Genomic DNA, 15,431 nt, shown 5'->3' with positions numbered 1-15,431 from the left:
TTTCTTTTTTGGGTTAAATTATTCGATAGTTTTAATAGAAGTAAAGATATTTGAATCTTAATTGACTCCTTTGAAATTATCAAAAGGTATTAAACTGTCCACTTTTTATTTTATTTTATTTTTGAAAAGGTGTTTAACTGTCAACTTAGTTATAAAATTCTAATACTCCAAAAAAAAAAAAAAATTATAAGATTTTTGGCAAAGTAATAAGACTATGTTAAAAATACTTGTTCTATTACCACTATAGGATATATATATATATATATATATATATATATATATTTTTTTTTTCTATAGGTATGAATGAATTAATAATTGAGAGAATGAAGAGTAAACGAAAAAGGTTTATTGGCACGGTCCAAAGACATTGTTTATGTCAAAAATTGAAAAAAGAAAAAGAAAAAGCTGGTAAACGAATTTAATAAATTAGTAGAAAATTTGCTAATCTGTGCTTCTTTACTTTCCTTTATGTGTGAATGTGTCATTATTTTTTTATATTCACTTCCACACCGGTCCGTCTCTGCTGGCCTGGCCACCTGCATACCCCAGAGGCTTATCTTTTTCCTCTATCAGATTCTTAATTTTCTCACCAAAAATTCTGTCTTTCTAACTTCCTTAGTTGAAAGTTGGAAACCCATTTCTCTTCTGGTCTTTTATTTGACTCTGTTTTCAAGACTGACTCACTTCTCTCTCACCCATTTCCATTACATCACGAGTTTTTTTGGGCATAGCAGGTAAAGACAAGCACCAACAGTGTTTTTTGTGGAAAAGCTTTGGATCCCTTGTCCACTCTTTGATAATCAGCACCAACTACGTCTGTCTCTGAGTTGTCTTTCAGATTTTGTCAAAATGCAGGCTGTTTGAGAACTCTGTTGAAATGGGTTGGTGTTAGTTTTCTGTGATCTTCGCCCCAAAAAGTGAATGAAGATTCTGCTGATTTACGCGTTTTCTGGTGGGTAATTGATTTTGGGGTCTTCAGAAATCGTAACCATTGGCGGTTTTTATGTGAAAGAGGATTTGGGTTTTGCATGTTTTGCTTAGTGAGAGAGGGAAAAAAAAAAAAAAAAGAGGTACTTTGGTTTGGACATTGTTGTTGGGTCGGTCCCTGACACCTTGGCGAAGATTTAGGGTTTTCCGTTGAAACCCCAGCATCCTAATTCTTACAAAGATCAGGTATTTAATTTCATTTGATTCTTCGTGGTCCAAATATAGAAAATTTATTGTAGTAATTACTTGTTGGGGGTCTTGGTATTGGTTTTGGTCTTTTGTATTTTGGGTGTGACCGTTTGAGCCTTGAAGAAGTAGATTTCTCTGTGAAGTGAATATATTTTTAGCTTTGCCTTTAATCTCAATTATTGTTTGGTTTAATCTGCTGTTAATGGGGAAATGGCGAGGAATCAGGTTTTCAACTCCTTGGAGAAATGAAATATTTAAGAAAAGATTCTTCCCAAGTCTTTGAGAGCTTCTTTTACAAGGATTCCAAATTCCAAAAGGGAGATAAAGGTATTCTGAGGCTGAGGCTACTGAGGGGTTTGCAACGGTTGAAACCTTCAAAGCCGCTTTAAAACAATCTCAGCCACCCCAACCGAGAATATATTTTGTCTTTATACTCTTCCACTACCCGTTGTTTTTCATTTATTATATACAGACGGGACTCCAAGTATATGAGATTTACAAGGCTGAGCTGAGACCAATGATTCTCAAGCTTATTTCCAAAGATTTCCATATTTCAGTTATTATTCTTTGGATCTGAACTATTAAAAGTAAATATATATATTTTGGTGTTGACTATCTGGATACACTCTGGGGGATTTTACCAGGTCAAATTTTCAGTGGCATTGAGTTGAATTTTGTTAAATATTCCAAAGCAGCATCGATGGGGCTTCTTCTTCGAAGTCTCTCGATGCTTGTTATTCTGGTGTGGTTCTTCCGGCTGCCGGTACTTAGGGCTCAATCTATTACTGCCCCTTCAGCAAGTTCCGCCCGTGCTCTGGATGCGCAGCTTCAAGAACATGCTTACAGAGCTTTTGGTCATCATCCAAAGACAGGCATTTCCTTTGATGGGAACGTTCCCCCAAATTGGTCTGGGATCAAGATTTCAGCAATGAGGCTCAGGAGTGGTAGCTTATACAGAAAAGGTGTTCAAATGTACAAAGAGTTTGTGATTCCCATGGGAGTTAGTGAGAAGCCGTATGTGGAGAGACTTGTTTTGGTCTACCAGAACTTGGGCAATTGGTCTATGAGGTATTACACGGTGCCTGGTTACACACACTTAACTCCAGTGTTGGGTCTTCTTGCTTATAATGCATCAAATCTGTTTGCTACAAATTTACCAGAATTGAATATTACGGCAACCAGAGATCCCATATCGATTAAATTTCCAGAAGTGCAGTCAGCCCCCAATGGGGCTGTTGCTAAGTGTGCTTGGTTTGACTTAGAAGGTCTGGTCAATATCAGTAATCTGGCATCAGTTAATACATGTTCAACGATTCAACAAGGGCATTTCTCTATTGTGGTTGAGTCTATTGCTCCTCCTCCAGCGCCAATTTCTCCTACACCAAGTGGACCACCAAGTGTTAAAGGAAAGAAGAAGAGTTCAAAAGTTGGGATAATTGTGGGATCTGTGCTGGGTGGACTAGCGTTGTTGGCGTTATTGGCATTCCTGGTTCTGTGGGCACAGAAGTACAAGAACAGGAAGAAAATGCAACAGATGGAGAGGGCTGCAGATGTAGGAGAAGCCCTGCATATGACCATGGTTGGGAATACAAAAGCTCCCGCTGCGACGGTGACAAGAACACAACCAGTCCTCGAAAGTGAATATGCGCCCTGAATCCCACAGTTTGTACAAGCTTCCACCGTCATCCAACTACCATTCATATTCAAGTTCAATTCCTGTATTCAGAAATTCTTCCAGTTACACCTTTTTTTCTCTTCTATTTTCGGTGGTGTCTTTTCGCCTCTTTGTTTCTTTGTAGGCTGTTTGTTTTAGTGTGGTAATATAGGATTTTTGTGTAATCAGTTTCACTCACAAAGTCGTCCATAGTTTTATGATTCATTGTGGTGTGTAGCCCCAAAGTGATTTTATATGTGATGAATTTAGTTGTCCCATTGACAAGGAATAAAAAAAATTTGGATTCCTTTCTTTTCGGCTTTGTTGCTATTGATGTCTAAGGAATGCACTACAAAAATCAATTCTAACAGTGATTATGATCTGGGCAAGGCAGTGTTCTCAACTCCTCTGCCTTTAATTATTTTTTTCGTTCATCCTTCACTTCCTATTCACTTATGTATTTCTTGAACAGGCCCTGGCTTTAAGTGAATTCATATCAAGTTATTTTGAAGCGAGCCTTAAGACACATTTTGCCTTATCTCTAATACCTTCTTTAAGCTTTCTTAAACCTGTGGGCACCTGAGCTGAGCTGCTGAAATTATTGGTTTGAAGATCTTTCTTGGTGAGGGGATTCTTTCTGAACCAGATAAAAACAAGGCCAAGGTTAGGTACATGGAGAGCATTTTGATTTCTAAGCTGTTTCTTGTCTTTATTTTTTTAACCAATTCCTACTTTTGTTTCCTGGCAAATATAGCATAGCCTTCTCAAGTCTAAATTGATTTAGACAGCTATGAGTGGCAAAGTTTGGGATTATTTTATTTGGTCTCTCAATTTTGATTCCGTTTTAAAACTTGGTCATTCCTTACTATTTCCGTGACTAAATAAGGGAGAGAGAGGGGCATGATTTTTTTGGCACTAGCCAAATTAGCGATGGAGAATGTCCATTTTAAAAACGGATGCAAATTGATAAATCAAAATGAAGAATCTCAAATTTAGAGGATCAAAATGAAAACAAACTCAAGCTTTAAAAGTCAAGTCAAAAGTACAATTTAGTGTGTTCTTCAAATCATGAGTACGGTGAAGTTCAATAATATTGTATATAGTGTATATACATTAAACACAAGAGAATGACAAAAGAAAAAGCGAAGTCATACAGATACTCATACCAGATATATTCCTTCCTTGATAATAACTGTGATTAACAATAGCATTTAATTTCCTACATAAAGTCATCAGTGGTGCCAATCCTATTATAACAAAAGAAAAAGTCATTAGTACCACAACTTTTCTTAAGGAACAGGCTTGATTGGCGGGGCATAATTGTACACATGAAATATAGATCTAGCCCCTACACAGTACACATGCTGCTTCTACTGGTGGTCACCTACCCTTGAAAGGGACTAAAATTTTCTGCAAAAGAACCATGAAAGGGACCCCCAGGTAAGGTTTTAGTTTTTAGTTTTTACTAACACCATGTGATTTGACTGCACCTATACATAGCTATCGCCTATTCTAATGGAACGATGGTCAAACCACAACTTTAAAAACTATAACTATAGCCAGAAAACACAGTCAGTCCTTTTCAGCTTGATTACCATTGAGTTTTAGTTATTATTATTATCATTATTTTTCTATATTATTCAGTTCTTATGTGATTTTTTAATTTTAGTTCGAAATCCCATTTTTCTTAATTAAAGCATGAGCAGTTCAAAATCAATTTATTTTATTTGTTGGTTGTAGCGGAGCGCCTGATTTTCTTGCAGTCTAGCTCTTGCAGACCATTTTAAAAAAAATAAAAAATAAATAAAAATCAGAGATGAAGGTTCCACTTCCACATGGCCAAATCCAAAATGATTAAGCGAATTTTCTTCTCTATTCTTTTCACTTTTAAACATAACAAAGTAGTCACTAGTCAATTTACAAAGAATGAGCATTCACTGACTAAATGGCCCCAAAGCCGAATCATATTAGCACCATCAAAAATATCATTTGATGGAACCAATGGAAGTTATTAACCGCACCTATCTTCAACTCCACTCCATTCAATATTAAGAAAGAAGGAGAAACTGTAACTTCAAAATAGAACAGAATAACCAACAAAAAATGATTGATTTGAGTGATTATTGAGAATTTCATAACTAACCTTAAATTTTTGACACTCTCAATAAATACTTGATTGATATTTTGGTTATTTTATTCCATGGCATGAATTCTAAGTCATTTCTAAGTCGTTTGTAAGGCATGAATTCTATTTCTAAGTCATTTGTAAAGCATGAGTGCATGACTCACAATAAAAAAAAAAAAAAAAATGAAAAAAAAAATTGGGACTCTAGCTGCACATTAGTATATTAAGAAGTTGGCAAATATTTTCTAAAAATATATAGCTCCAATTTAGAGAATATAGTTTGATGATTCAAGTTGTCGTCTATCGTCATGAACTTTGTAACTCAATTGGTACCTTTTTTTTTACTTTTAATAGAGATATCCAAAATTCAAATTTCCTTTCTCTATTGTAATTATTAAATTATAAAAAAAAAAAAAAAAAAAGTCTTCACCTACCAAGCACAAAGTAAGAATTCAATTAAAATAATAATAAACGTTACGCTAACAATAACAAATTGACAACACCGAATAAGCTATAATTTTTTTTTTGCTAAATAAAAAATGGGTAAGGGGTAACCTAAGTAGGAGTTTTCCACCAAATAAACTATCTTAACTACCGAATTAGATTTCTTGATTATTATTGAGACAATAATGCTAGAAATTTATCCCATATTTTGCTAATCAAACTGTTGTGAACAGCTAGTAATCTCCTTATTTTACAGTGAACCACCGACAGATCATGCAAAAAAACAAAAAAACAAAAAAAAACAAAAAAAAAAAAAAACAAAGAAAAAGAGAGTACTTTTTTTCATGCTTTGCTTAAAGGCTAGAGCTTTCCAAATTATGGGACAAAGACAATGAAAAGAGGTTTTATTATTACGGCTTGTAGCGTAAGACAAGTAACCGACCCCGTCAAGTTGCTTTGGGGGCCTAGGCTTAGGTAAACAAATAGATATAATTTGGACAATGGACACTGTCTCTCTTTTCATTCATCAATAAAGTTTTTTCTGACTCATTCATCTAAATAAATAAATATTTATGGACACACTCTGTAAATGCTCCTCGTTGATGAAAATTCACCATCACTAATCAATTCAATGCTACCACAACTCAATAATTCCAACCATACAACTCACTCTGCTTCCTCTTTTGGTCAAAATGTACGTCTACAAATGTGTTCTGGCAATTAATAATGGCCGCATAGCATGGTTTTTGGTTGTTACCCAGGACCAGGAATGCATACATGCCCTGTGTGTGTGTGTGACTCAAAGAGTCAAAAGTTTGAATTCATTGCTTCTATGAGTATGTTTAGCTTGAGTTAAACGACTTCAATTAGATAGTAAGCTAAAACAAAACCCAAGTGACATTGCTAGGCTCCAGATTTAATTTGGGTTTTGCAACATAGTTTCTTGGGAACTTTTTAATATAATTTTTCCTAGTCAACTCCATGGAATTCGAAATAGGGCTTTGTGTAAAAAGTTTAAAAAAATAAAAAAATAAAAAAATAAAAAAAAAATACCCAAAAGAAAGGTTACATAGCTGTAACATGTGCATATAAAATATTGTTAATACTTTAACATATATCTTCCTTAGTCACTAAGATTTAAATTATACATGCTGAATACTCTGGGCCTTCATCAGTATAATTGACAACAACACGACTCTCACGTGACAGCATAACCAGAGGCTCTATTTGTCGTTGTCTAAAAGTGGTATACAATATGGGCCTTTTCCTATGAATAAACTAGAGCCAGACAAGAACAAGCTCTGGCTTATATTATATAATTAATTAATGCACCTAGTTCAGCCGTATCTACAACTGGAACTCCACAATATGAAATAATTGAGTTTGGTTGATGAAAACTTATTGAGCAAGAACAGTTGGGACAATCATGCAATTATTAGATTTGTCACATAGGTAGTATTTTCTTAAATTCCATACGATGCCAGCGGGAATGTCTGATCTTTTGTCAAGAATACGGTATGGGCTAAAATGTTGTATAGTAGATGTGGAGAATAAACTCACCATTCTTAACTCTTGTATAATATATTTTAATGGGCAAAAACTTAAATACAATTTCTTAGGTACTACATCTCAGATTTTTCAATTAAATTCAAATACATACATGACTTCATTATATTTAATTGTCCATGAAAAAGATAATACAGTTTGTACTGTATAGGTCAATGAAGTCGTGTGTTTAAATTTAATTGGGGGAATTTAAGGTTCAACACATACGTAACTAAGGTTTTCTCACTCTCTACCACTCACGGACTCACCCTCCTGTTTCTTCAATGTTCCAACTCCCCCATCTGCCTATTATTCAGTTGTTAAGATTTATTCAAGCACCCTCAACATTTATTGGCAAACAAAAAGACTAGTAGGTTACATGCATCTCAAAATACGACAAAGCTAATAAACCAAATTTATAGTCCACATAATAAGTAAATTCACTGGAGAAAAAGATTGTATTTTTCCCAGGACAGTTCAAATTTTATGCAAGTTCATATACAAAGACAACGGAAATAACATCAAACTTGCTCTTGAGCATTGCTGGCAATTTATTCCTTTCTTCAACAGTTCACGGGCAAATCTTCCTGCATTTTGGGGTATAAAAATATCATAAGTTAAATGGTTATGAGAGAAAATTAGCTGGCAGTTTTACACAAACAAACACACAAGGGGGAACTCAACTTACACAATCCATTTGGTTAAATTTCTTTGAGAGAGAATTTTTGGGTGAAAATAAAAGTCAAACAAGAATCAGCTTTTCCTCTAGGTTGACAAAACAAGCCAAAAAAGAGGTGGGGGAAGACACTAAACGTTGAGTCTTATACTTTTCAATATTTAAGACGAAACCTGTACTCACCTAAGAGTCATATAAGTTCTTGTATGATTGATCTGACCCTCCAATGGAATATTATGTATATTCATGAAACCAAAAAAGGGAGGCTATCTGACCCTCCATGGTCCCAATTGTACATTGCACCTGCTAATATTTAATTATGATTGCTATACCATAAACGCACAGTGACTCTCCCTCTTTAAGTAACAGGGCAGCATTTAGCGATGGGGGATTGTGGCAGTAATTGTTAAAGGCATATAAAAGGCATACCAAAACTAATTCTAATACCAAGCATTAATTTGGCACATGAGAAATTGATGCCAAGGGTACATGGGAGTTTTTAATGGAAGCTTGTTAGTAGATTAGGATTTTTATTTTTTATAGCTAAAACGATGCAGATGGAGAATTTGAACCCAAGACATCTCCATTAGAGACACCAAAAGGTGCCAATTGAACAACAAGGCTCTTGGCTTTCAGGAGTTTTATTTTAATTATATTGTTGGGAGTTAATAGTTCTGATCAGATTTCTTGTACTTTTATTCAATTTTAAGTGTCGGGCAATTTTATAATTTTCTTGTTTCTAGGGATAGGTTGTACTAATAGTCTATTTGGTCTTATTTTGGTTTTGTTTGAGTTTAGTTACTTAGTTTGGGCTTAGTAGTAAAAGCCTAGGAGTCCAACTTTATTAGGTTTTTTTTTTTTTTTTGGTAATGAAGGAGTCTATTAATCATTAAAAGATAGCCCAAACAGGTTGGGGAATAGGTACAGAAATACAGTCTGAAGATAAAGCCTCTAAATCAACAGGAGGAGGCTGAATATAATAAATAAAAGGCTCAGGTTGACTACAACTAATTTTTGCAAGAGTGTCAACTGCTCTGTTTTAGCCTCTCTGTAGCAGTGTTCAAGTTTCACATGTTGGAAAACTTGGAGAATGGCCCTGCAGTCAGCAGTCAGCCACAGGAGGCTGGGTTAGTCTATTAACAGAGTTAGAGCTAAAAACAAGGGAATTAATATCAGAGGCATCCACATTAACAATGATCTTCTGAATCCCAAGAGATCTAGCCATAATTAATCCATCTCTTAGTGCCCAAAGTTCAGCAAGGAGGATGGAAGTTGACCCAATAGAATGAGAGATGCCACGAATCCAATCCCCATTGGAGTTACAAAGAAGGCCACCACCACCACCAGCGAAGTGGGGATTGGAGGAAACTGAAGCATCAGTGTTCAGCTTACTCCAACCCAAGGGAGGCTTGACCCAACAAATATAAGAGGTGGATCTGGGTCGAGAGGGGACTTTGTTGGAGGTTAAGTAGTGAAACTCAACTGCCTTCAAAACACACTCCTTGGCCAGAGTGGAATTGGGCGTTTTTGCTTGGAAAGCAACCAGATTCCAAGGGCCAAAGAGAAATAAGGTACACCAAGTAATGTAGTGGTGAATAGAGGGGGAATTGGAGGTGCCATTCAGATGCAGCCAGTCAGAACAAGGCAAGGAGAAGGATGGCTTTAGTCTAGAGGGGATGCCAAGGTCATTCCAGAAGGTGGTTGAGAATTGGTGATCCCGTAAGAGATGGATAATAGATTCAGCATGACAATTACAAATGGGACAAGTACGGTCAAGGTTGAAACCTTGACCCCAGAACTTCTAGCACAGGGATGCTGTTGTAAGAGCATGCCCAAAGAAAAATTTGTATTCTTTGGGATGCCTTTTCTTTCAAAACCCAACTAGCAGAAAAGGAAGAGGAGGGCCCGGGGGGGGGGGGGGGGTGGGGGGGTGGGGGGGGTTTGGTGTGTTCAAAGGATTTAAAGCTTTTGTCGAGAATTAGGCAGACTTGAGGGAGAAATTGTCATCCTTAGTGAGACCCCAGGCTAAGGTATCACTACTTGAGGAGATAAGGTTAAAGGGAATAGCCTGCAGAATATCTGTAATGGATCTTGGTAAGATAAAAGAGAGGGAGCGCCAATCCCATTGTTTACTTTCATCCAGCACTTGATTGATAAAAGTTTTTTCCTCATTGAGGTTAAGAGGTCCCGATATACAGGATCGAAGAGTGCTGAGAGAAGACCAGTTATCGTGCCAAAAAAGCGTGCTGCTTAAAGAGTTTACAACTTTCCTGAGGCCATAGTCTAGGAGCGATTTACCCGCTTTACAGGCAGCCTAAGTTCTCAAACAGTTCTCTTAGCTGACCAGGGTGAAAAGGTGTGACGGGTGTTAAGGTATTTGGCTTTAGCACACAGGCCCAAAGAGAATCAGCTTCAGTAAGAATTTCCTGTTCAATTTAGCTAAAAGGGGCAGATTTCTGGTTCCAGAGGCATAGAGGCCAGGTCCACTAATATCCCTTGGAAGAATTAACGCGTCCCAATTTACTAAATGGAGCTTTCTTTTTTCAGCAGTAGATCCCCAAAGAAAGTTCTGGTTAACTCTTGCTAGGATTTCAAGAAAGTTCCACTGGGAAAACGTGTTAGGCATCTATTTATATGGATGTAACGCTTTCTGTATAAGTTTTCTAAATTTTCATAAGTTAAGAAGTGTTATTTAAGTTTTGTAATTTATGTGATAGAACCTTCCCCCAAATGTGATGCTAAGGAAATACTAGGTGTGATGCCTAGAAGTTTATCATTTTTTTTCTTCTATATTTTTAAATCTCCAGGAACTTGAATTCAATTAACCACACATTGATTAGTCACTTTCAAAACCCTAAAATCCAAAACATTAAAGACACTAAACTGCTCATACTGCTCATCCATCAAATAGCCCAAATAACCTACAAACAGCCCACTATTCCTTTTGATCATTAAAACAACTATATTCCAGCCTTTTCCCCACCAAGCCTTAACCCTAATTCCTCAAAATCCAAGCTGTCCAGGAATTCCAGATCTGATTTGGCTTCTATTCCCTTTGTCCTACATAAGTCTATCTCAAACCTACTAATGTTACAACCTTCCTAATAAAAATAAATAATAAATAAAATTGTATGCAAAATACGAAGAAAAAAAAATGGAAATTTACATTAAATAAGAATAATTACCAGCCACTCAACGCATTAAAGGTTTAGATGGAATGATCAAAGCATCAGAAGCACATTAACCAGAAGGGCATTAACCTATTAGAAATACGATCTTTTTAAGAAATGCTGCAAAGCAGCAGTAAAGTTCTTCCAAAACTTGTCATAACATCACAGTGATTAAACTTATGGTCCATTTGGATTGAGGAGGAGTAGAGTAGAATTGGCCTTAAATTAGCCTATTTTCACTCAACTCAACTCTACTACCCTTCACTCCCACTCCCTCAATCCAAACGGGCCCTTAAGTAACCTACAATTAATATTTGATAAAAGGTTCTAAAGATAAAACTTCTGAATCAATTTTAGTGTTACAAATTTAATATCAGTTTGAAAAGGAAATACAAATCAATTTTTGTAAAAGTTTGAGACCTTGGCTGTAAACAAATGCATAATGGCTTTCTGGTCTACATGTACTTGAGAATGCTACTGTAAAACATGGAACCCAACTCCCTCCACCACCACACCCTCTGCCCCCCAACCCCCACAAAAAAAAAAAAAAAAAAAAAAAAAAAAAAAACACGCACACACACACTCACAAAACCAAGGAACAAACAGTTTTCTCTTTCTCTTCCCCCGGTGTGCCTATTATGTGTGTGTGGGTGTTTTTTATTTTTGGGGGGGGGGGGGGGAGGGGGTATTTTGTGCTAGAACTCATTGGTGATTAATATGACTTATTAACTATAATAACAAGCGTAAATTATCATTCATGAATGCCATATCCCGAGCATGCGAAAGTTGCAAAAAAATGACTTATCCTCAATTACTAGCTTCAATCAAATCATTAGCTGTCAAATCCCTTCCACATAGTCCAACTTATTATCCTAATTTACAAATTGTAAACTAGTCTAACTTAGAGGTGTCATTTTTCCTCAAAGCAAACTTTACTCTTCCTATATCTCTTAACCAAAATTAATCCCCACTTGTAAACCAATCCAATATACTCAATCTATTACGTAAAGTAAGCTCGTAACAACAACCCACTTAATAGTTATTATTCCACTATCGAGTACAACCTCAATAACATCTAATTACCTTAACACTAGCTAGAGGAGCCAATTAGATTAAAGAAATGAAAACAAAACCCTAAAAAACAAAACCGAAATCAGAAGAACATAAACAAAACAAAAAAAAAATACCAGAAAGGGAGGGAAAGCTTGATTTAGTGGGGTTTGTTAGGCTAATTATGAGAAGCAGCAGTGAACTTCTCGATGATCTTCTTGTCCCTCTGTACCATAGCCTTATCCCACAAGTCGTCGCCGCCGACGTGCTTTGGCTGTCTCAAATTAAATTCCCATCGATTTATTAACATTAGTAGTAGTCCGAGATTTGAATTATCTAACAATGCATAGATCTATAATGAATGAAAGAAGCTATTAAGTTAAAAAAAAATACATACGCGGCCATGATAGGCTTTGTGAATGCGATACTCAAGCTGTCCTATAGTACAGAGCAATCCTGCTATGATTCCAAGAGGCAGTGCTGCTTCCAGCCATCTCCACGACATCCTCAGATCTCTCTCTCTCTCTCTCTCTCTCTGATAGATTGTTTTTTTAGCTTCGTATGCTCTCTCTGCTACCTCGTCTCCTAGATAATAATGCCCGAATTGCCATTTTATTCAGACCCATCAACAGCCCAACAAGATGGGCCCTCATTTACCCTCCTTGTTCTCTTTCCCTGTTTAGCCCAATTACCCCTAGAGTCTGATTTTTTTATTTATTTTTTTTTTTTTTCAAATTAAATTTATGGAGATATCATTAACATAAAAATAATTTACTTAAAGAAAAGGGTTTTTGTTATATGATTATTACAAAAATGTGTTTGATCCAAGCCGCATGCCATCATTTCATTTGAATATTGTTTGTTCACAGCTTTGTGCGTAAGAAATTCATGATTTGAATTGAAGCATTTTTAGAAAAACAGAGTTTAATTTTAAAATTTTCAAAATTGAGGTGATAAATTTGAAAACACCTCTAAATTAGAAGATTTAACATATAATTTATGCTCTCTTTTTTTTTTTTTTAATCAAGGAGTAAATATGACATATTAAACAAACAAGATTACAACATGTAGAATATTATACAATACAAGATAACTATACAGTAAAAAGGTCAAAAATATGGTAAGTAAGGGTGTGGTTTGAATTATATGCATTAGTCATAAGATATTGCCATCTACTAAAGCAAGTCAATATGTACAAGGGTTGGCTTCCCTATATGGTGGGTGTACACTCACCAATCTTCTAGAAATGACACACTCCTAGAAAGTTTTAATAGATCACATCCCCTCTTTTTAAGATTTGAGTGAATTCAATAGATAAGTTCATATTTTATCACACTGTGAGTTTCCTAATAGAATATTTCATTAAAAATATATACCCAAAGATGTGGGGATCACAAAACATAGCTATAGTCTCCACTAGATGAGCTTTATATGTAACTAGTACACTTGTACAAATACTCGTTTCCTGGTACAAATGGCACACCTTAAAATGGAAACCTCTATCCCATATTAGCTCTAATCCCACCCTTGCGTTCCATAATCTTCTATACTATCTATAAAAGGATTCCCCTCTTTGGATTGGACTTTTATGTGGTTCAGAAATACCCCTGAACATTACGTTTAACATGGAAAAAACTTGAGGACAACCCAGTAAAAAAATATCTCCAACTCCACTTAAAATGCCTAAAAAATAGGATACTCTCTACTAATCCATGTTTTTAAAACAAACTTATCCAAAATTTATAAAAAAAAAAAAAAAAAAAAAAAAAAAAAAAAAAAAATCATCCAAACCCCACTTAAAATGCCTACAAAATAGGACACTCTCCTACTAATCTATGTTTTCAAAACAAACTTATCCAAAATTTAAAAATAAAAAAGGAAAATGATGACATTAGACCCAAAAAAAAAAAAAAATACTCATAGCACACACAAAGCATGTGATGAGGGCTAGTTATGTTATATGATCATTGGAAATACCTATTCAGACACTAAAACCACTCAAATAGTGACCTAGATAATCACGAGAAAGGTCTCCTACCTCAAAAGGGCCATTGTTCCCTTCAAAGTTGCCATTTGTGTGTAACTTAACCCTTCAAAATGGGAAGATAATCCACGCTTTAAGAACATGTTGTTTCAGTGTCGTGGAGTGCCTCTAGTCAAATGCTTGAGATTTGAGGTTCGGCTAAAAGAGAAGGGAGTGAAAGTTTATGCATTAGCACATTTTATGTTTATTTATTGGAAAATTGAAGATTGGAGAAGGATAACGCCTTGTAATGGAACTACACCATTACTAAGTAAAGCTTTTCCTCGAAGCAAACTTTACTCTTCTTATATCTCTTAACCAAAATTAATCCCCACTTGTAAACCAATCCAACATACTCAATCTATGTAAGCTCGTAAGTCGTAACAACAACCCACTTAATACTTATTATCCCACTTAATACAACCTCAATAACATCTAATTACCTTAACACTAGCTAGAGGAGCCAATTAGATTAAACTTAAAGAAATGAAAACAAAATCCTAAAAATCAAAAACCGAAATCAGAACAACATAAACAAAACAAAACAAAAAAAAAAATTACCAGAAAGGGAGGGAAAGCTTGAATTAGTGGGGTTTGTTAGGCTAATTATGAGAAGCAGCAGTGAATTTCTCGATGACCTTCTTGTCCCTCCGTTCCATAGCCGTATCCCACAAGTCGCCGCAGACGTGCTTTGGCTGTCTCAAATTAAATTCCCATCGATTATTATTAAACATTAGTAGTAGTCCCAGATTTGAATTATTATCTAACAATTCATAGATCTATTAACGAATGAAAGAAGCTAATAAGTAAAAAAAATAAAATAAAAAATACATACGCGGCCATAAGTGAATTTGTGAATGTTATACTGAATATGTCCCATAGCACAGAGCATTCCGCCTATGATTCCAAGAGGCAGTGTTGCTTGCACCCACACCCACGACATCCTCAGATCTCTCTCTCTCTCTCTCTCTCTCTCTGTGTCTGCTACCTCGTCTCCTAGATAAATATGTCCGAATGCTGTTCTGTTTTACGGATTGAAATCCCGTGTACTTAGGGTATTGCCCGGGCGCCATAGTTCTAATCTCAGCCTTTGATTTAATCCAACGGCTGTAAGCAATTTCCACGTCATCAATCCGTGTCTCACTAAGTTTTTACTCCACCACTTTCTTCCCTTTTGCTTCCCTTCTCAGTGTGCGATCAGCTTAATTTTTCAGCTTATCTTCACGTGCAGTATATTTTTTCAGTTTATCTTCACGCGCAGTATATTTTTTTTTTAACTATTTATAAGTATCGCTCTACTATTCAATTAACTTTTATTTTTATTTATAATACTTTTAGTAAAAAAAATTTTAATTTTAACTAAATAAGCCCTTTCTAAACAGATACTCGGATTTATCAAATTTCAAAATTTGTTTCTTCAACCAAACTTTGCTGTGCAGGGGACACGGATTTTTTTGCAAAATAACATTATTTGGCAAACAATTTCACTAATTAGCAACGTAACAAACCAAGTTTATTGTAGTAAATCGAGTATTAAAGACTAGGGTTCCATACGCTAGCACAGCTAA

General features: G+C 35.6%; 2 protein-coding genes across 3 annotated transcripts; one reads left to right on the top strand and one right to left on the bottom strand.

The window, feature by feature from the left end:
- The first annotated feature begins 488 nt into the window (after positions 1–488).
- LOC115953447 lies at positions 489–3,158 on the top strand. Its single transcript, XM_031071090.1, has 2 exons — positions 489–1,173; positions 1,402–3,158. The coding sequence occupies exon 2, from the start codon at positions 1,877–1,879 to the stop codon at positions 2,828–2,830; it is 954 nt and encodes a 317-aa protein (XP_030926950.1). The 5' UTR covers positions 489–1,173; positions 1,402–1,876; the 3' UTR covers positions 2,831–3,158.
- A 4,112-nt stretch (positions 3,159–7,270) lies between these two features.
- On the bottom strand, positions 7,271–14,892 carry LOC115953353 (NADH dehydrogenase [ubiquinone] 1 alpha subcomplex subunit 1). 2 transcript variants are annotated; one of them, XM_031070970.1, is made up of 3 exons: positions 14,699–14,892; positions 14,425–14,558; positions 7,271–7,531 (listed from the first exon to the last, which is right to left on the bottom strand). In XM_031070970.1, exons 1-2 carry the CDS (start codon positions 14,804–14,806, stop codon positions 14,466–14,468), a joined length of 201 nt encoding a protein of 66 aa, XP_030926830.1. In that variant the 5' UTR covers positions 14,807–14,892; the 3' UTR covers positions 7,271–7,531; positions 14,425–14,465. The 2 variants fall into 2 exon arrangements, with proteins under 2 accessions (XP_030926830.1, XP_030926831.1); XM_031070971.1 differs by lacking the exon at positions 7,271–7,531 and adding an exon at positions 8,470–8,716.
- Between the last annotated feature and the right edge of the window lie 539 nt (positions 14,893–15,431).

This window comes from Quercus lobata, chromosome 7 (genome assembly GCF_001633185.2).
Source record: "Quercus lobata isolate SW786 chromosome 7, ValleyOak3.0 Primary Assembly, whole genome shotgun sequence".
Taxonomy (NCBI): domain Eukaryota; kingdom Viridiplantae; phylum Streptophyta; class Magnoliopsida; order Fagales; family Fagaceae; genus Quercus; species Quercus lobata.
The sequence above is the reverse complement of the archived record's forward strand: the minus strand, read 5'-3'. Positions and strand labels throughout refer to the sequence as shown.

Excerpts from the sequence above, each read along its gene's own strand:
- LOC115953447 (XM_031071090.1), top strand. The coding sequence starts at position 1,877 with ATGGGGCTTCTTCTTCGAAGTCTCTCGATGCTTGTTATTCTGGTGTGG.
- LOC115953353 (XM_031070970.1), bottom strand. The coding sequence starts at position 14,806 with ATGTCGTGGGTGTGGGTGCAAGCAACACTGCCTCTTGGAATCATAGGC. Across the intron at positions 14,559-14,698 it reads ACAAATTCACTTATGGCCGC|CCAAAGCACGTCTGCGGCGA; the intron begins GTATGTATTTTT and ends AATTTGAGACAG.